The following is a 21,939-nucleotide window of genomic DNA, read 5'->3' on the forward strand; positions in this document are numbered from 1 at the left end:
ACACAGCCAACACCAGTGACGATTATCTCAACCGGTCCTGGGCCTCCCCTAGGTAGAGTTAGCCTCAAATGAGTACCTGATACGGTGTGTAAACATCGCCACTGAGAATACAAAGGCGGCCAGGTGCGGTACTGGCCACCGACCTCCTCATGTGCCGTGCCGGCCTTCATAAGTGCTCGCCAACAGCACTTGCCCCAACAGTCTGTTGAGGCTATATGGGGATATGTGTATGTGTCTTTGTTTTACGTGTCGGTAAAATATTGTATTTTTATACTTTACATATTTTTAAGCATTGCAATATGACACCCATTTGTGCTAATAAGTCACATTTGTAATTCTATAAATATGTTTTTATATGCCATCTTGTGTTATATTTTATTTGGTAAAGCCTTTTTCTTTTAAATAATGCTTATGCATTGGCAATGGTTAATGCTCTTCTCCAACATGATATTGTTAAAAACAAATCATAACTTGTTTGCAGTTCACAATGGCTGCAGAACTCAGACATGCAGTGGCCCATATTTCCCATTCGGCTTCTTTAGTTCAGCACGGCTTGAGATGCCCCAGAAAGTATCGGTAATGACTGCTATCTGCGTTCGCAGCAGCCCCTGCCATAGAGGCGTTTGGCAGGTTTTTTTCAGTGACCATGCCAAGTAAACACTTCTGATTCTTGCGGTGAAACTGATTCATTTGAGGCGGTGTGCAAGCTTGTTGGATGCTGGCAGGGTGGTGCTCTGTGTGGTACATTTGTGAACACATTTCACACATTTCATTTTCTGCATAGGCAATCATATTTATGTAATATCTACCATGCTGTTGAGTTTTATCAAGCTTGCTAAAAGGTAAGTAATATAGGTCTTCCTTATAAAGCAGTGTGCTTATAGTTTGGTGGCAGATTAAAGCGAATGCAGTAACTTCATTTTCAGAGATATGTAATTTTGGACGTTGTAGGTAGCAGTTATCATTGAGTTGATGTACGCTATCAATGAAGCAAAACAATATCTTAAGACATCGTTGGAGCATTGCATTCAATGTGCCCTCTATTACTGCCAGTTTTACAAGCTTCACTTGTTATGGATTGATATGGCAGGTTCATAAATTGTGCTTTGCACCCTGATATCTGCTCCTCCCTCTCATCTCCTTGTATTTATTTGACTACCTGCGCACGCACGTATTTTGCCGTGATTTACAGCAGTCCCACTGAATGTATGTTCTCCCTCCCACTGAAACAAATGTAATGGCCAGCTCTACTCAAGTACTTGTTTGATAATTTTCTAATTTAATTGTCATAGATATCGATTGACATCGGGATTCATTAGTCTAATTGTTAGTTAGCATTCAAATTATTTCTAAGTGGTCTATATTTTACTTGAATGTTGTGTTTCCTTGATTGAATTTAAACATCTCGGATAAAGAGCTATTTATAATTCCAAAATTATTCTGCTTGTATATCTAAGTACCATGTCAATTGAATTCACAAATACATTTAGACTCCCATTGTATGCAACCTCTGCACGTATAGCTACCTAAAATATTGGATTTCTCCTCCCTAACCGTAGTAGTGAAATTTTAATTACATGTAAAACATTTAAAGTAATAATATGACCATGAGACACACGGGACAAAGTGTTCCCGTTTTGTAGTCACTTAACACCATTGTGCTGTTTGGAAATTCTTAGCACTCACGGATTATTGCACTTGCTGATTATTGTAGGATCTAGGGAGAATCGGTCATAGTTTCTATAATATATGCATTGTGGATTGCCCATGCAGTTCATTGTAGCGTCAGTGACGCGAATAGGTGGCCAGAGGAAAGAGTGATCGGGTGCTGTCAAACTAAATTTATATAATCATTGGAAATGTATTTGCGGTTTCATGTTTTATCTATACACACACACACTTAAAATGTGGGCATGTATCACAGAATGAATTCAGCATTTAATGACGCCAGTGTATATTGGCGTTGAGTGTTAATTTGCCTCGGTGGGATTCCTGAGGACAAAAAAACAGTTGAAACTTAGACCGAATATAATTTTGTCGAAACATTACACATCAGTGCCTGCAGCTCGTGCTTGTTAAACTGAGACTCTCCCGGATTTTGTTGTTGTTGTGAATCTAAAATTTGTATCTGCATATTTTTGACATTTGTTTTGCTTTGATGTGCTTTTATTCATGTGCATCAGTTTCTTTTTTGTGTTCAAGCCATCTTTGCACCATTACGTTCAGTTGATTAGCTTTTGCCATCTGCCATTGTTATCGAGCTGATTTCTGTTTTGGGCTTGGGGAAATGGCACGGATTTATCATCTTTGCTCAAAGGTATGCTTCTTCAATACACCTGTTTTACGTGGTTTGTGTTCGCTCCCCCACCCCCAATTTTCACCTTGTCACAACATTATTCTCTGGAGTCTCCATGCAGTGATTACGAGCCACTCGGGAGGCGATTGCGCTTAGTTAAATATCTTTGCTAGACATAAAACAATTGTTCGTGGTGTGCGTGTGTTGAAACAAAATACCAGACTGGAATTATAATTTACGTTTGTCTTTGGGGGTGTTTGGACAGTCGTTCACATGAGCCACTGTAGTTTTTAGGTAATATTTGTTGAACTCGGTACCATGGCGCATTGCTGGTAAAATATGTCCATTACTGTTTCGTTATTGGATCATGCATTAACTTTTTCGTGCCTTTTATTTCACAATGGCCCACTTTAATTATTAATTTTAATGTGCACGAGATTAAATGGCGCTAGTAACACAGAAAATGGGCTGCAAGGCATCGCGATTAATGTCACGCGATTCCTTCCGCTGAGCATGCACTAGAGAGCAGAGCTTTTCGCGAGCGATCCATCACGGTAGGAGCCATCGGGACGCCTGGGTATTAAATATCGCATACAACCCGACATTCTGCCTGATCAGCCATTCCAAGGTAATGTACGATGAGACAAATGCCAGTTGGCAGTGCTGTGACAGTATCACATTAAAATGAACGTTGCTGAAAAATGTATATGACGCTCCGCCAGTCCGACCGTGCATCACCACATACGAAATACATCTCGGTCGCGGCATTGTTTGGTCTCAGAAATATGCTGAGAGATTAGGCGTCTTTATGCTTGTGCAGGAATGCTTTAGTTTGGAAAGATCTGCGGTTTTTTTGGGGGGGTGAAAATATTGCATGGAAGGAATTGTTGCATGCTTAATACCATTTTTTTACAGGATGCAAATTCGTTTTGTGTTGACAGCTTGCTACGACACTGAGTGATGTCTCGAACATCAAGTGTCTCTTTGACATCCGAATTTTGCGGTAACTTTGCGCCGTGGTCTATAAGCTTAGTTTATTTTTGTGAGTATAATGTCTTAATATGTGGTACATGCAATGTGTATATGCAGAGTACTATATATATGTGTGAAACAGGCATAGATAAACACCCTTTGTGCTTTCAGCTGAGTTGGTACTTTAGGATTATGTGTGGGAACGTGTATTCTTTTTTACTGTAAGTGCTTCGAAGCTTGTATGCGCTTCGGGGCATATGGGCTTATTCAACCTTGTGCTCATGCGGGGCTGTGTGTGAGTGCATGTGTTTGTGTGCAAGCATATGGAAGCATTTGAATATTTTATTGTCTATGCACTCGAGTGCCAGAACTATGAGTGTGCACGCATTGTCGGCGTTTATCAGCGTGTGCTCGTCGTACATACGTGTGCGCAAGTGTGGACGGTTGTGTGTCTTGCACTTCTGTATGCGTGTTTATGTTGGCATGCTGCTACATGTCCCAATGCGTGCTTGTGTCTGCAACCAATTTTCTGTTGAAAGCCTTCTTAATTATCTGCAAGCAGTTGTGACAGTAGGTTCTCATCCTCGGCAAAGAGTAGTTCACTCTTTGCTGAATGCACGGTTTTCGTGTGTGCCTTTTCACAAGGGAATTCTTGTGTTTAGAGCACTTTTGCTCTAAGGTAGAAAATGCAGCATCATGCACAGTTTGATATGTTTAAGTTTCAGGGCTTTTTTCTGTTTTTAAAACCACCGTGTGTATGTTGATGGAAATGACGGTGGTTTTACATTTAACACGTGTAGGCAAAAAAAAACATTTCGATCTTGTTTTCCCTCTTTTAACCACCTTTTGAATTTGGGTTTACAGAGACGTAACAGGTGTTTTAGTGAATGCCGTTGGAATGATTGTGCAGCACATTCAAAATTTGATTACACTCGCAAGGGTAAGCGGATTGTGTGCATTACTGCTATGAATCTAAATGTGGACCGTGCGTGCAGATGCCTAATATCTCCTACTTCGCAGGAGGAGCATATTTTGTAAGCACCCATGAGTGTAATAGCAATGGATTGTATGTGGATAGGAAATTGACTGAAAAGCAATTTGTGTCAGAGATCATCACAAAGGCATTGGAAAGCCTAAGGTCAACCAAAGTAAATAATTGTAAAGCACGATGATATCGCAAAAAAAAATTGTCAGTGTTTTCAGCTATAAAGACATTTGTAGGGTAAAGAAATATGAAGGGTTTAGATCTGCTCTCATACCTACTCCGGTTTTTGTGTGCGATAAATTTAGATGTTGTTCCTTTATGCCGTGATGAAATGAACATTTGAAAGAAAAAAAAATCACTGGAGTAGCTTACATGGTCATTTAATACTTAGGATTTTCTTGCACAACTGAAAGAGCATTAAAGTACATGCGATGCTTTGCTATAATCCATTTAAGACTTATTGAATAATGGCTTGTGCTCACGTATTGTCGGGGTGAAGTCTTGTGCCGCAAAGGCAGTATGGCACGCACGGCCCTATGGGGAGTGGGGGGGGTGCTTTTACCACCCGGCGCCGACGGACTACGGAGCTTCACTCGGCGTCCGACGTTTCGTCTCGCTGAGCCAGCTCGCATCTTGGCCGCGCTCGCTGCTCACTGCACACTCGATGGCGAGCACTTCCCAGTACCTCCAGGAGATCCGCCGTGGCCGATATGGATTTTATTTGGGGACTCATTAACTCGACCATCATTGATCCCGTCTTCCCGTAATGCTCAATTTAAATGTTATTCTTGCTATGAGTGCTTGCTCTAGCACATGGTAAGGCATCCAAATGGAATCTCGGAACCTTGACAAGCATTTTATAATCAGCTTGGCTTCATTTGCACACACACACACAAACCCCCTTTGATGTATTTTCTCTTAATGTGGAATATTTGTGCCTGAAAATATTTGAGCATTTTTTACATTCTGTGTCCGTGTTTTCAGTGCCAAGCCATTGCCCCCTGCAGTGTTAATCATTAGCTTTTACACATTCCAGCTTTTGATTTATTATCTTGCTTGACTGTCCATTGGACTAGTGGACTGTCCAACAGATGATCAGCCCCGAAGTTCTTTCGCTATAGTGGCAGAGCCCAGTACGTTATGCCACGTGAAATACAATTAGATACAACCATTTATTTTTCTTATATTTAAAATGTAATTTTTGATTCTTGCTGTCATTTTGCATTTCGTGAAACTGTCACACATTTGTACTTTTCATTTGCCAAGTCTCCATGTAATGCAAACATTTGAAAAAATAACACTATGCTGTCGTACGTTTTTGCAAACAAAAATGTTGAGAAAGAGCAATGTTTTGTTTTTGTTAGACATAAATAACATTCTTTATGTGTACATACTGTTTGCACAGACATATGTGTACTGGAGCCCAAGGTTAAATCTTGACAGATTTGGGCTGTTGTGGATGAAAGCCAAACTGTATGTGGAACGCAAGTGAATATGAGCAAACATGTTTTCTATAATAGCACATTGATGGCATTCAGATTTTGGCAGTTTGCTGCATGAAAACCATGCATTGATATTCGTATAATTTTTAATTATATAACTCTGAATTTCCATAATTGGTAATGAGGGCAATAAAAAATAATATTTAATGTTATAATTGTCTGGAAATGATTATGCTTGCTTTTATGTGGCTTGGCAGAGTGTTTTCTTAAGGTGCCTTGCAAGACAATACGTGCCTGTAACAGGAGTGGTATGCTGTACTGTTTAGTGTTAGAGTAACAGGCAAGCCAATACTTGCTTTAGCATGGCAGATGCGAACACTTTCATAAGTGTTGCTGGTATTTTGGCATACTTTTTCACAGGCGCTGGAGAATGTTATGTTTTATGTAACATTCATAATTTAAAATAATAATACTACACAAAACAGTTAAGTTAATCTGAAAACAATACAGCATGCGAATTTCACCGAATCAGTGTTAAGGCAGTGTAGTGCGGGCTTATTTTGGGGTGGGGACATTGATCGCGGTGTTTTTACTTTTGCCTTTCAGATACAGTCCCAACATGCGCTGCTTGGCGGCACGCGTTAACTATCGGTCCCTGATCGTCATCTGCGCTCTCTTCTCCTTGGTGACCATCCTGCTGTGGAACAAATGTGGCACAGAGAGCACGCACGTCTTGGAGGGCCTAGGCACGGGCAAGGAGCCCGACAGACACCACCGCTCTGTGCTGGGAGATGCGGTGGCCCACGCCGACCCCAATGACATTCCTCAGGGTATGATGCAGCCGGCTGTCGTCGTGGATGGCGGACCCGGCCAAGGGAATGGTGACATGCGCCACCAGCCCCCAGCTGCACCGGTGGTGTCGCCCGTCCCATTGCTCAAACCCGCGAACGCAGGCAAGCCCCTCGGCATCAAGTACGAAGAGATCGATTGTGTTGTCAATGATGATTACACTGTCAAGGGCCGTCGAGAAGGCAGCGATGTCTATCTGCCCTTCAGCTGGGTGGAGAAGTATTTTGAGGTTTATGGGAAGATCGTCCCGTACGATGGCTTTGAGAGGTTTGAGTTCTCACACTCTTACTCGAAGGTGTACAACCAGCAGGACCTGTACAAGCCAGATGGCGTCTTCATGTCCTTTGAGGGCTACAATGTGGAAGTTCGTGACCGTGTCAAGTGCATCAGTGGAGTGGAAGGTCTGTATGACTTTTAAAAAATTGTGTGCACTGCTATGTCAAATATCATTAGCCGCATTATGAGTTTTATATTTCGGTTCAATCTGAGTAAATTATTCGTGAAAGCTAAGAATGTCGAGAAGTGAGTTTAAAACACATGTCAAGCGTATAAATGTAATCTAATTTGGATGTCAGAAAACATTTACATGCCAATTTTTTGTTAGAAAAACTGCATAATATGTAAAATATGTCTGTTGCGTTGATTTACCGACTTCAAGGCTTATTAAAAAGTAAAAAGATGAATGTTTAAAAGTTTGTACGAGCACATTTAATCATTTAAGTAGTCCTGCGACGTGTACTCTATTCTGTTATGGACCAAGAGGTTTTTCTTATTGATTTTACTGCTTTTTTAACCTTGTGGAAAATAAAGCACAGCATTCTAAAGCTGTCATGAGCTCTACTCGACATCCATTAAGGTTACAAAATAGCATTACTATCGATTCAACTTAAACTGTGCATGTCATCAAGGTATGATGTAGAATACATTAAAAAGGTCTCTAGGAAATCTAATTTAACGTTGCTGTAATATTTCCCTGGGGTGTTTTGGGGGAAAAAAATGGACAAAAAACGTTTGATTTTTCACAACAAGAGGTAACCTTTTTAAGATTCTAGTCCTTACGTTTGAAGATATTGATTTGTGTTGAGGTCTGGTTTGTAGGTGTAGTTGAGCCTGATGTATATTGCTGATGGAACGCTTAACAAAGTGCTGAAAATAAAACGTGGTTAATGTTTCTTAGCAATTCATCATGACCACATCTGTGGGGGGGGGGGGGGGGGGAATCGTCTTTAAGCGAGAAAATATTTTCAGAAAGTCACTTTGATAAGTACATACACATGTATGGTATAATGTCTATTTTATTTCGATTTAAAACTTTCGTGACTGCAGGGATTCATCTTCTTGGTTCTTTCGGTAAAGTCACGTAGAATGGAAATAATAAAATAATAAAAATAAAACATAATAAAATAATTCTCACGACGTTTCGGCCACAACGCAATCAGCCGTCCTCAGGTGAAGAATAGGTCTGTCGAGAAGACAGTCTGAATTTTTGTTTTTGTTTCAGACTCTGTCTTCTCGACAGACCTATTCTTTACCTGAGGACGGCTGCTTGCGTTGTGGCCGAAACGTCGTGAGAATTATTTTATAAAATTGTATTTTTATTATTTTATTATTTCCATTCTACGTCGAGTTTCGTTTGCCTGCTTCTTCATATCAAAAGTACATCTTCTCACACTTGTCGTGCAGGTGTGCCAATATCAACGCAGTGGGGTCCACAGGGCTACTTCTACCCAATCCAGATAGCCCAGTATGGCCTGAGCCACTTCAGCAAAAACCTGACGGAGAAAGCTCCTCGCGTGGAGGTCTACGAGACCGGAGAGGGTGGTGGGCCCTCCTCACACTGGGACGTCCCTGGTGGCTGCTCACTTATCAGCGTAATGGACCGGGAGAGAGCAAACTACGTCAAGCAGTTTGCCACAGCAGCAGCAGGTAAGCGTTTACTGCTGTCCTTACTCCGCAATCCTTGAGGTCATTTATTAAGCAGGGATTGTGAGGATGGCCCATCTGCTTCTCCTGAAAGCTTATGGAGTCTTGCCTGCTGGCATTGCGTCAAATCCCTTGGTTAATTTTATTTCAATCCCCTTGTCAACAAGTTGCCAAGCTTGGAGAAATCACCCGTTATTTTGTACGCGTCTGGTTACTGTGCACTCTTTGCGGGAGCTTGGAGTATTTTGCTTGCCTTTAGGCACTATATTTATTTAACATGCATGTAAATCCATGCTTGCATTTTAATTACAATGCAGGCTTACCTAGAACTGCGAGATCTGTAAAAGGAGCAACTGAATGTTTTTTTTACGTCAGAGCTCTGCGGGTTTACGTTTGAATCGCATTACATTACAAAAGAGATGTTTGCCTCAATGGGTTCTCACCCGGTGAAATTATTTCATTCGATGAATTATCTTCTTATTATTATGAGATAATGTAACGTACATATGAAGCCTGGGTATACCGTTGTTTTTTTTCATAACTTTCACCTCCTCGTTGCGTAAATGTTGCAGCCATCTTTTTAAGTGACCAATGCATATCAGTTGAGTGACATTCTGTCGTCTACTGCAGAGTCGTCAAAAGGGGTTTCCCGTGCACTCGAGAACACCAAGGACTTCATGCTGTCTTTGAACGTCAAGTTTCAGTCAAACGGCAGCATTTCCGTTGAGCTGGAGACCACCGAGAAGCGGTACACGATACACTATGTCACGAACAAGCAGCTCCTGCACGTCAAAGAGCGAGACATTTACTACGGCATCGGAGAGCGAACCGTGTGGAGCACCCTCACCCGCGACCTCCTCACAGACCTCAAGAAAGGGGTGGGCCTCTCCAACACCAAAGCCGTGAAGCCCACCAAGATACTGATCCGCAAAGTCAGCAGAGTGACGCTGCGTGGGAAAGGGGCGGTCGACAATGTGACCCTGGCCACCACCGCGCACATGGCGGCCTTTTTCGCGGCCAGCGAGTGGCTCATCCGCAACCAGGACGGCAAGGGAGGCTGGCCCATCGGCGTCACGCGCCGGCTCGGGGAGGGCTTTCGGCCGCTGGAACCCGGCTGGTACTCAGCGATGGCACAGGGTCAGGCGATGTCCATACTTGTCCGGGCCTACCGCCTCACGAGGGACGAGCGATACCTGCGTGCTGCTCTCAGAGCAACAGGTCCCTTCACGATTGCATCGCAGGTGAATCTTCTTTGCTGGGCTATAACTTGGGCATCGGTGCTTCGTGAATGTGGGTGCTGTGGTGTTTTATAAACAGTCCCTCCAGAAAAACGCGGAGTTTTTTGGTGATTGTTGCGGGCAAAAATCGTTGATTATGCGGCACGTTTTCTTAAAAAATGCGATGGAATATGCGGGATATTTATGCAATTTTATGCGATTAAATTGCGGGAACTTGCAAAAATTGCGGGAACTTGCAAAAACTGCGGTTTGATGAAAAAGAGAAAAAAAAGTGATTCCCCCAACACCCTATTCACTAGGCTACTACTTTAATGTAAAGAGTCATTTCTTATTACTTCCTATGATAAGCAAGCATACTACATCACAGAAAGTGCTGGGAATATTTAAGTTCTCATCTTGTTTTATTTCAGACCTTAACAAACAGATGGCTCAAACTTACAAAACATTGAGTCGAACAAGTTCTGTAGCTTTACAAAATGAATATGCTACAACTTCTGTAAAAATGAATAAATAAAATATTAAAAAATAAAATGTGTGCTTCCTGTTTTACAGAGGTAGCTATGCAAAATAATTTGCCCCCACTGTCATGTAACACACTGGGGAACTGCTTTGCGCGGTCTTTTGCGCTTATGTTTGTTGGCAAATGAGAAAGATTTGCGGGCTTCATCATGGTTTCATTGGCATCGCGGGGTTTGCAGCTTTTCAATGATGTCGCGTAATGAGTGACGTCACTTCATAACGTTCCCATGGCAACAGGGGAAATGGCTGCGCTTGTGTGAAGTAAACGCAACATTTTTCAACTTTCTGCTAAGATATATGTGACTTTTTGCAACGAAAATGCGGGGATTATGAAATCATGCAAGCCCGCATATTTTGCGCGCGGAAATCTGCAATTTATGCGGCGAAAGTGCGGCGTATTTGAAAAAACGCGTCCCCCGCATAAATATGCGGACTTTGGCTGATTTTGCGTGAAATCTTGCGATCGCATAATCGCGTTTTTCTGGAGGGACTTTATAAAGAAAGAAATAATTAGGTCGTAATGTTTAATTCGATTTCTGGTATTGCGTGTGCACTCTGCAGCTAAAAGTAATCTCGGCTGTTATGTAAGTCTATTTTAATTGCTCCTCGAGGTATATTTTTTATGTACTTTGCAATCTCATTAAAAGTGTGTCCATCCCAAAATGTTTATTTTCAAAGCAGCGCCTTAATTCTTTGAAATGCTGCGCTGTTTTTTTTTCATTGGCAGGACGGCGGGGTGAAGGCAGTCTTCATGAACCGCTACGACTGGTACGAGGAGTACCCCACTTCGCCAAGCTCTTTCGTCCTCAACGGCTTTATCTACTCCCTCATCGGCCTGTATGACCTCAGCCAAACGGCCGGCGAGGCGGAGGGCGAGGATGCGCGACGGCTCTTCCAGCGCGGCATGGAGTCGCTGCGCGCCCTGTTGCCCCTCTACGACTCCGGCGCGGGCACCATCTATGACCTGCGGCACTTCGTGCTGGGCATCGCGCCCAACCTGGCGCGCTGGGACTACCACACGACGCACATTAACCAGTTGCAGTTGCTGGCCTCCATCGACCCTGCGCCGATCTTCAAGGAGACCGTCCGCCGATGGCTGGGCTACATGAAAGGACAAAAAGCTAAACACAACTGAGGCTGGTGTCGTTCCATGTGGAGCTTCTTGGAAGATCTTGAATATAGATGATTATGTAGAGGTTATGTTTTAAATTTAGAGTTTTTTTTTAATAGACATTTGCATAACTTATGTCATTAACGGTCCAAAACCAATTCAAGATGGTACCAAAGAAAGCATGAGATATAGTAAAGGTGATATGCATTCAATGATTGCTATAATGATAGTTTGGCCAGATGTTATATTACACCTCCCACATCCAAAATATCCAAAAGTCCTGCCATGCTGTTTTGTGTAAATATCCTTCACTGTTTTAACCACATTTATCATTTCCACAACTCTTTAAGCGAGCAGGAATAGGCTGAGCATTTGGCACTTTCAGAATTTTACATTGTGGGAATACTTGAAAATGTTTCTTTTCTGTTAAAGTGATAAACATTGATTTTTACATTCCATTTATTACTAACTATATTTCTACGATAATACAGCATGGTCGCGGTTTGGCTACTTTGGACTTATAAGCACAAGTCTAGTTTTTATCTGTTGGAACGGTAAAGGCATGTAATGGCAAAATAAGCCACGGGCTGTTCTTTGTGTGTTAATGCACATTTGCGCTTGTAGGGGATTTTTTTTTGGGTTGAACATCCAGTCAGGTTTGCTTTAAGGTGTGAATTTATATTGCTGCTTCCAATGTTATATTTTTCAAAGGCTTTTTGTTAAAAGATTATATTTGATACTGTGGGTTTTTTTGTACATCCAAGGCGCCGAGACCATTTTTTCCACACCAATAGGAGCTGGTCACTCTCTCTCTCCCACTAAGGATCTGCGGATTAAGACTGTGGAGGAGAATCGCACGACAAAGGCACTCGTTCGCATGGTTCCCGCACCTTGCATTCAGTAGGGGATGCCACTGTTTTATTTGCTGTGGCACGGTGGTTAATTTTTTGGATTTAATTAGATTAGGAAATATTGCGCAACTCTGTTTTTAATTCTGCATTTAACAAACGACGACTTGTAAACTATAAACTATGTTTTATTTTACCAGGTAAGACCCACTTAGCTATATAGCTCTTTTTCAGAAGCGACCTGGCCACAAATAATTTCTCTATGAAGTGGCTTATCGCGTGGACATTTAGAGCGGCCAAATACTCTAAACGCACGTTTCTAAATGTGGAGGGAAAAAGCGGAGGACCTGGAGAAAAATCCACGCAATCACGGAGAGAACACGCAAACTCCAAATATACAGGCGTCAGGGTCAGGATCGAACCACGATCTCCTGCATACCAGGCAAGGTAGTTAACATCTCGCCAGCGTGATGTAATAATTCAGTTTACTTATTTACCATGGAATTTGTCAACTGAGATGTTTGGCCAGTTATTTTAAATTAGTACCTTTCATCCATTTTCATTCTAGGGTTTCCTGTTCATATACACATCTGTGCTTTCCTCTTTGTGTTTGATGCATACAAAGGGTCTTACACAGAATGCCACAGGATATCTTCAAGAACGTTGATCTAGCCGAATGTAGTCCAAAGGCAACCTCGGAGAGATGTCATCTGTACACCTCCACATAGTGAGTCATGGGCATTGTCTTGAATAAGATGTTTTACTTTGGCTAAAGCATCTTGCAAAACTCGTGGAGCCCCAAAAACGCAACGGCGGTGGGGGTGGGAACAGGCACACGGTAGCTTCGTGGCCTGTGCAGGCTCCGTAACGGATGAGACTACTCACAAGGAATTGGCACAGCAAGGCTGTAGGTGAATTTTCAGTGTCAAGAGAGTGTGCTCTGTTGACTCTTGCTATAAAAACACTCTTCTTGAGAAGCACTTGTATGCCCCGAGATCGGGCATCACCACTCAATACCTGGCATTTTGGACAGCTTTTCAAGCTTTCATTTGTAGTGCTGCGAATCCCACAAAATTGGATGTGCTCGACTACAAAGGGTAATACAGTATGCACGTGTCAGAGCATGCCTGCGCTTGGGCAACAAATGACTTGATGAATTGTCATGGCAGAAAAATAATGTTTTGAATTTAAATTATTGTATGGGTGCATGCTACCTACTCAAAATTGATTATTATTATCTAGTTAAATCAATGTTAGTGGTAACTGCAGAAATGATTACGGTGGCCCCTAGTGGCATAGCACAGTAGTTGCTTTTTTGGGACTACTTTACTGCAGTGTCTGATCTCGTTACCTTCCCAACGCATTAATGCATTTCATATAATTGATGAAACCACGGTGCTTTCAACAAATTGTGAAATATGAATGATGGTCATTAGCTTAAGGCACTGTCAATTGGCACGGGGAGGTCAACATCCTGAAAAATATGAAAGGTGTCAGGCTTGTCAGCATGTCGCCAGTGAGTCAAGCTTCAGTCAAAGGACACATCATCATCACGCATCGATTCTTGTAATAAGGTGGATGGCTGAAAATTTCCCGAGTCATGCAGTCTAATGAGTGACTGCACATGTGTCAGTGTTTCTAAATTTCTGCAGCTGATGGTGACGGGTCTTGTGCGAGAGTCGGCACAACCAAAGAGCCATTGCAAGGTGCTCTGGAAGGTGCCATTCATATGACAGATTAAATCGCATGCATTTTAATATTTTGACATTTGCAAGTGAAAAAATTACTTCCAAAATTTGCAGATCACACTGCCGTTAAGCAATGATAGACTGGGTCACTTTCCTGTGAATTTGCATCGTCCTGTTTATGACGGTCTACTCCCTCCTCTCCATTTTAGTTAAAAAGGCCCATTTACAAAATAGTCATAGTAATTTATCTTTGCCTTAGTTGGTAATTCTGACATTCAGGCTTTAGATGTAGTGTGAGATTGAGAATAGATATTTCCATGAATGAAATTGTATCCAACCTATTGTTTTGAAATAGAGGCTGTTCATATGAATAATTTAACCTAGAAATTGGCCCAACATCTTTGCATTCGAGAGTACGCCTACCAAGGAGATGGAGTGCTGAAATCAGCTCGTTGTGTGCAATAATTAGGTGGATTGTTACATAGCAGGATAGTGAGAATTGGCTGTGGTTTGGTCAGCTCTTCATCCAGCAGTGGATTGACTAAAGCCAATGATGATGACCTGCGATGCTCCAAGCATCTTGTTTTCCTTGGACTGGTCTCGGGAAAGAGATTCAAATGTCTTTTTTCTCACCGAGGATCTTAAAGAAAGGAATATTTTCCTCCCAAGACCAGCACATTCAACAAGCGTGAAATGACACATTACATATCGACCTGCATCCAACTTGAGCAGGGTGCATTCAATGAGAGCCTTTAGTTTGTCATGGGAGAAAGAGAAGATGTTTCCATTAGAGAGATTTTGAAGGTGGCAAATTGAAAGGAAGCAAATACATCCATCCACCATTACCAGTTGAATAGCGTCACATCATTGGCAAATGCCAGCTTGAGATGAAGCAGTTCGGAAGAATCAATAGCCCATTTTGAATCCAGACCACAGTTTCTTCTTTGTGTGCAATATGCTTGTCCACTGCCTGTGATGCATAAAAAAAATGTGGTCCACATTTTGTAAACTCCGCATTTGTGTTCCTGACATCTTTCTGTCCCATTCTTTTAGTTGCCATGGACTAAGACATTGCATGTGTGTGTGTGTTTAAATTGCGTTCTCATTAAATTGTGGCTTAGTATGCAGAATGGGTTGTGCAGTTAAAATTTCACAAAGGACATGGACTAAAGTTACAGAGAAAATTAATATAAAACAGACATGCACGCATTATACAATCGCTCTTTGCTGTGGTTATATATAGAGAGCTGTTAATTTGTTTTGACTGACGCAGTTTTGAGTTGAATACCCGATGGAGTGCCACGACAGGAATTGCTTGTGTGCGATTCACCTCCAGAGTATTTGTTTCCATCAAATTCTGGCAGGGGAGAGAGAGATCCGATTTGTATGGAAAGCGTGGCCCTTCCTGGACCACGAAAACAGGGTTAATGTAACTGACTAAACCCTTCTATTTCCGTACGAAAAGGTTTCCGCCTTGCAGTATTTGTGATTTAAAATAAATTATATGGTACGAGAAGAAGTTGATAATGTATGGGTTGTTTGTAATTAAGGAGTGGAATGTGTTTTTTTGTGATTTTCATTATAAGCTACACTTTAAGCATATACTGTAATGTATAAAAGCCATACAATGTATTATACGATCGGACGATTTTTTCTTTTGAAAGCTGCCATTGCTGGAATAGGCGGTGTGCAACCTTGCATCGATCATCGGTTTGTCTGCAGGTTTTCATGTGGTAATTAGCCATAATTGCACAGTTTAATGTAATGGATTCCGGTTGTTGTTCGAGTACACACGATGTGTTGTATAACCAGACTGGGAAGCTACGGACAAAGTCACGTGGCATAATAGGTCATCCTGACTTCACTTTGTAGAATAACGCAGCCTTATCGCTTTTAAACCAGACACATGGCTATTGTGGGAGTACAGAGAATTTTCGTTGCTGCGAAAAAAATTATGGGGGAAAGCACAATGTTATGGCAGATGCGGCTACAGCACATTAGCATTGAGCCTATTTGGCTGGCACTGCGTACGAAATTATTATCAATGGTTTCACAGCAGTCATTCGCCACGCTTTTGAATTGCTTTAAGTTGGGCAACGCAGTACTTGCATTTAATGGTAGATTATGCGTAAACATGAGCAGTTCTATGAAGTTAGGCAGATGCAATCACTAAATCTATGCAAGGCGTATTCGTTGATCTCCAAAATCGTGTAAAAATAAGGGTACATTAGACTCGTGTGTGCTTCGAGCCTGTTGAGATGCTTTTTAAAACGTATAATGATGGTCCCACTTCATAGCCAAGTTTGGTGGTGAGTTTTTTTGCTATATATATATTTTTCAATCTAATGACATGATTGGTTTGTGGTGTTATAAATGTAGTCTATTTTTATTTTTGAGGTTTTTGTCACCCCAAGTGTGTTGCATTATATGCGAGTGGATTGCATTGTATGTGTACATATAGCTCTACGGTTTGTTTTGTATACAAGGGAATAAAACATTACGGTACAGAAATACGACAGTGAAGTGCTTTGCACAGTAATACCCGTATTGGGACTTACAATTGAAAAAAAACCTAAACAATAGATTTTCCAAGTTCTGAGAATTATTGTTGAGTTGTGTAGCCAAAAAATATATATACCAGATGTTACATTTTTGTTTTCCCAGTACAGATTCAATTCCCTTGTATTTTATTCTCATACAGTTATATAGCCCAAAGGAATATTTTGTATACCATGATTATGAATGGAATTTTCTTTCAAGATGTTCACTTAAAATTGTAAAAAAAAATGTATAAATATTTTACACTCAATTTATTTTGCCACCAATTGTAAAAAAATGGATTGTATATTGAAAATATACACTGTATATGCAATGAAATTGGGCCTTCCATTGTTATCCAGTACAACCACTTAACTATGTAACCCCATTTAATTAAACATGCTATTAGTCGGAAGTAATATTTCTTACCTTAAACAATCACCCCATTACTGGTTTATAATACAATTTCCAATTGAAGTGGGCATTCCCTTTAATTCCTATGTGAACAAAGGAAGGTCCAACCCATAATTTATATTGGATAACAATGCATCTTCCCTTTCCCAGATATAGTATTGCATGGCACAATTACACCAATCGACATGTAGCAGGATAACCACACATTTAAAATGCTCAGTTATGTACCACATGTATACAGTATGTGGGGCCACCTTGTGGCCAAAATGATCCGTATACATGCACAATGCTACGTAACAAAATATATCGAGTCGGAAGCCCTGTAGCAGCAGGGTGTACATAGCTTCTGCCCCTACCAAGGTAAACCACCCTATGTCTCTTTCTTCAATATTACAACACCTATTGCAATTATAGCCTACAGATATAGACCGTACAGAGGGTTACGTGGGGGTTCCTGTCAAGGAGCCATAGTAGTGTGATGGGGAGTTAACACTCAATTCTCCCTCGCCTGCTCGCAGACTGCGACAAACCAAGTTGATTTATTTTCTTGTATCGCTGTTAGATGTGTGCGCAATGCCATTATTTATATATACTATTGGAACCACATTTCACTAAATTACATGATTTAGTTTTGCTTGTAAATCTTTACAGGATGAGCATTAGTTATTTCAATGTTACACAATCACGAACAAAACGCATAAATGAAATTATCACAGACACCAGCACACTTGAATATTTATCGGTGGTTGATCAGTTTTGTTCAATGGATTTTCCCCAAACTGGATAATGAGTTATGAAAAGTTGTATCAATGAAGCACAATGTTTATTATTATAATAATTATTTCAAACGTTCATTGTAAGCGATTCTTGACAGTTATTTTACGGTACCTCTGGTCAGTGTGTATGCACAATTAGAAAACATAACATTGCACAGTGCTTGTGAATATATCATACACCTCGGTATTTTTGCCCACATTTGGTGCGTGCACTATTCAAGCACAACACGCATTAGAATATTTCTGCCGCTGGTATATCACACATTTTCGTTCAAAGCAAACTGCATCGCCGTTTTTTTTTTATTTTGTGAAAATTTGCGGTCCCCGTGTATGTACATTTAAATGTGCTTATATTAAAAGCTGCTCTGAAAATGCCCAATGACATCTGATGTATTTGTCATTGAAGTTGTGCTTTGTTATTCATTTCCAACCGAGCTCCCGTGAAATTGGCACCCTTTTAGTTGCCGTGTTTATTATTTGGTGCACTCGACGTCCCGCCAGCTTTGAAAAGAAGAAGAAAATACGCTACTTTGTTATTGTGTGTGTACAAACACGCAAGCAGGCGTCTGACTTTAAAGCATGCACATGAGTATAGTAACGGTTAAAAGGTAATTTTATCCATTGTTAAAATTTGTACTGTCAAAATCACAACTGCTGGTGGTATGCTGGCACTTAAATGTGACATTCTACGTCCGACAATTATCTTTATGAAGGTTAGACGGTGCTGATCGTATGTTTGGACTCGAATTCGATCCTTTCAACTGATATATACGGAAAAAAAAATACAAAAATCAGCAGTTTCACATTTTGCCTGAGCTGGGAATCAATATGGGGAGCAATTACAACTGCGTGGGTTTTCGCAGTTGTGCTGCATAGCCATCCGATGTTTTTGGTTTGCACTTAAGGCGATGAACTCAATTCGTTTCCTGAAGAAGCTCCCTGCACGTGGAGCGAAACACATGGGACATCGTGCCGAACAACACGCGGGACCACCCGAAATCGCTTTTAAGAGGTCGTGGAGCAATTCATGAATCGGTATTAGCCACGTGTGACTTCAACTTGCTGGTCGTCATCTCACTGGGGTTTACTACTTACACCAGTGCGTCCTCCACGAGGTGTTCCTGCTAAATTTTGACTTAAAACTTTCGTGACTGCAGGAATTCTTATTCTTTGGTTCTTTTGGTAAAGGCACGTAGAAAAATAATAAATGAAGTGAATAAAAATAAAACAAACCACGACGTTTCGATCGCAACCGCTTGTGTTGCGATCGAAACGTGGTTTTTGTTATTATTTTTTCTGAGTGACTTTACCGAAAGAACCAAAGAACGTGTTGCCTGATCATTAATTTGAGCTAACAGTTGTGTGGGTGACGTTTGCGAATTGCGGATTTCAAGGCAGTAATAATGGGTTACAAAAAAAAGGAATCGAAATACGTCCATGCTTAAAAGAGTCGGATGCTCTACATGACCTTTTTTTAGAATCCCTTGAGGTAGGGTTATGTGGGCATGGAATCCGTCCCTGGTTTTGCCCCCCCCCCTGCCCACACTCGCCCCTCGCAATCCGGAGTCCAATTGTGAATCGTGGTGTTAAGCAGCACTTGACATTCACGATAACCTCAAATAACTACCAGCCGTCGAGTGAAATTAATTGATCATTTATTTACCTTAATGTGACGTCAATGATCTTTAATTACAATAATGTTAATAACTAAGCATCTTCGATATATTACAATTACACAACTGTTTCCACCTTATACAATTATACAAAATTATATATTAGGCTATACTCGCTTTTAGGTGATTCTATAAACGGTTAAACTTTGTAACAGCTAACACCAATTAAAGCAACAGAAATCAACAGAATATAATTTAGGATAGGTCATTTTCACAAATAAAGAGAGTTACCCTGTTACTTTTTTTTGCCCGTAATTTACAACCCGTCAACCAGCAATCAACTTTAATAATTATTAAACCGGTTCTGCATGTATGTGCTAATGACGGCATTGTACCGCCTTGAGAACCCAGATCACTCAACATCTGAGCTCTTGCGAATGCCTGATGATGCTGGGGTGCAATCCCAGGGGAGCATCCTACAAAATTATCTTTTGTTTTCTCTTGCGCTTCAACGCAATCGTTTTTTTGAAAATCGGAATCATTTGGCACATTTGCCCACGTGACAAGTTGATTTGTCGTTGGCTTTGTCGGGCGGTGGAGGGCTATAGCTCCAATTGACACACCCACACGAATTTACCCAACATAAACCAATTATGAATACCAAGCAAATGTAGAAATTCCACTTACCTATGGTAGGGACAAGCAGTGCGCACCCAACCTTAAACGTTTGGGAGGAGCAACATTTTTCCTACCGAGAGGACGAAGAATAATTGTATTTAGAAAGATAAAAAAAGTGTTATTTTTTGGACAAATTATATAGGACGACCGCTTGTTGACTTATCACACCGTGGTACTCATATTATTGACCATCGAAGGATGAAGAGACGAGAAACAAGTATAACCTGTAAAAACTAAGTTTTTCACTATAAATCCTTTATATGCGTGGCGGCTAGAGTCCTCTCGTCCTCTGGCTTGAGATGGCTACCACATATGGGTCAGATGATTGTCTGCCAGCATTAAGCAATTGGTAATTAAATATAATATTTTTGTCCTAAAAAGTGTAAAATTTTGGAAAAAAATGTTCACGAACATTAATTGTCACGCACAACGAGTCTGTGTGCAAAATGTCAGCTCGATTGGATCACGGGAAGTGGGTTAAAAAACGACCGAAAGATTTGCACGGTCCTAAGCAAGCTAGCAAGTGAACTTAATATAAAGGATTTAAAAAAGATGAGGATTTTAATGCACCAGCCTCCAAATGTGAGTCACAGTCACAGGGCGATCCAGTCAACTAATAGCGGGACACTGGCACAAATCATGGCAAGCATGAAACACTTAGTCATCCGGATTACCACAATGTCAAGGTCAACATCAAACGATCAAGTTATTGATTGCTGAAAAAGTGTGCCGGGTGTCATTGCTTTTGTGTGAATTCGTCCTCTGCATTGGTTATCGCGACAGTCGGTGATAGTTTTTGACAGCCCACTCGACAGAGCCAATGGCTTTCTCATATGTTTGTGAGTAATGGTATATTGGGCACAGTGATGCCAGTTAAAATTGGGTGGTGGAAGAAGATATATCGTCTTTTTTTGCCAACAACTGCTCCGAACATATTCATCATAAGAGTAGAAGGTGCAGCCCCTAAAATTGCTCACTCACGACTTCTGCGAGCAGGAAGGCCTCTGCTGGAGGCAATCATAGAGACCCCCCTCTGGAGCGAATTTGCAGTGCCGGATTATCCTCGTAGCAAAAGTAGCTACATATGTAGTAGCTACGGGGCCCGCACTTTCAAGGGCCCCGCGCTAAATGCTTTTAAGCTGTCAATTCCGGTTCAGTGAATCTGCACTTGCTCTATTACTATAGTACTAGACTGCCTTCAACTTTTATGAACGACTGGGTGTTAAGGTTAGCGATTTGTCGTATTATCTGGCTATATAGCGAATGAAAAAATACAATAACTTTACTATGCAAGTTAAAAATGCGTGTTTTAATATTTGTGTTTTTTAAATTTACAGGCCCCGCACTAGCTTGATCCAGGCACTGGGTATTTGGCTTCCAATCCCACGATGGCCAAACATCTTGGAAGAGGTAGGAGTACCCACAATTTCCCCCCCACCATACGCGATCTGCTGATGAACGAACTGTTGGCGAACCGGTTTATCCCGCTGGATTTAGGAAACATGCTCATTGTTTCAACTGCCGTGCCGGGAATCAGATTCAATGGGTGACCTCTGCATTGGAAGTCCAGCGTGTTAACCGTGACACGACAGAGGTATCCCAGATTCATCATACTCGTCCATATTTTACATTCACCAATCGCGAGGTGCGTGAAATGATTCCTATTACCGTATAATTTAAGTACTGTGGTATTAAAAAAAAAAAATCCCTTTGAATCCATAGCTTGGTGAAGGAAGTGGAATCCCGTGCAGGCGAAGCGAGCCCCAGCAATCGAACTCTAACGAAATGTGCTGACCACTGTATTACCCACTCCACCCCATGATTACGTACACGTATATTATTCACAGATATATTTTGTTATAAACAGGCTAATGACTCGCATACAACCACAAACATGCCTCGGCATGCACAAAGCATACGCCTATTTACATTAACATTAAATAGCCCAAAACTCAATTTGTGGCGAGTGAGTCAGACTGTTGATTGTAATGTTCTGACCCGCTCCTACTGGGCATCTGTGAAGAATTAAAAAAACGCTTTATAGTTCAT

The 21,939-nt window shown here is 41.2% G+C and overlaps 1 protein-coding gene across 2 annotated transcripts in view; it reads left to right on the top strand.

Annotated features, from left to right (window-relative positions):
- Positions 1 to 17,969, top strand: part of GLCE (glucuronic acid epimerase) — a 37,945-nt gene extending 19,976 nt beyond the window's left edge. The window contains exons 2-5 of one of the 2 annotated variants that reach the window (XM_078862141.1): positions 6,302 to 6,945; positions 8,228 to 8,470; positions 9,098 to 9,708; positions 10,952 to 17,969. In XM_078862141.1, the coding sequence (XP_078718267.1) occupies positions 6,315 to 6,945; positions 8,228 to 8,470; positions 9,098 to 9,708; positions 10,952 to 11,359 (1,893 nt within the window). In that variant the 5' untranslated portion in view covers positions 6,302 to 6,314 and the 3' untranslated portion in view covers positions 11,360 to 17,969. The remainder of the gene's footprint in view (positions 1 to 6,301; positions 6,946 to 8,227; positions 8,471 to 9,097; positions 9,709 to 10,951) is intronic. The other variant, XM_078862142.1, reaches the window with a different exon arrangement.
- The last annotated feature ends 3,970 nt before the right edge of the window (positions 17,970 to 21,939 follow it).

This window comes from Lampetra fluviatilis, chromosome 13 (genome assembly GCF_964198595.1).
Source record: "Lampetra fluviatilis chromosome 13, kcLamFluv1.1, whole genome shotgun sequence".
Lineage (NCBI taxonomy): Eukaryota > Metazoa > Chordata > Hyperoartia > Petromyzontiformes > Petromyzontidae > Lampetra > Lampetra fluviatilis.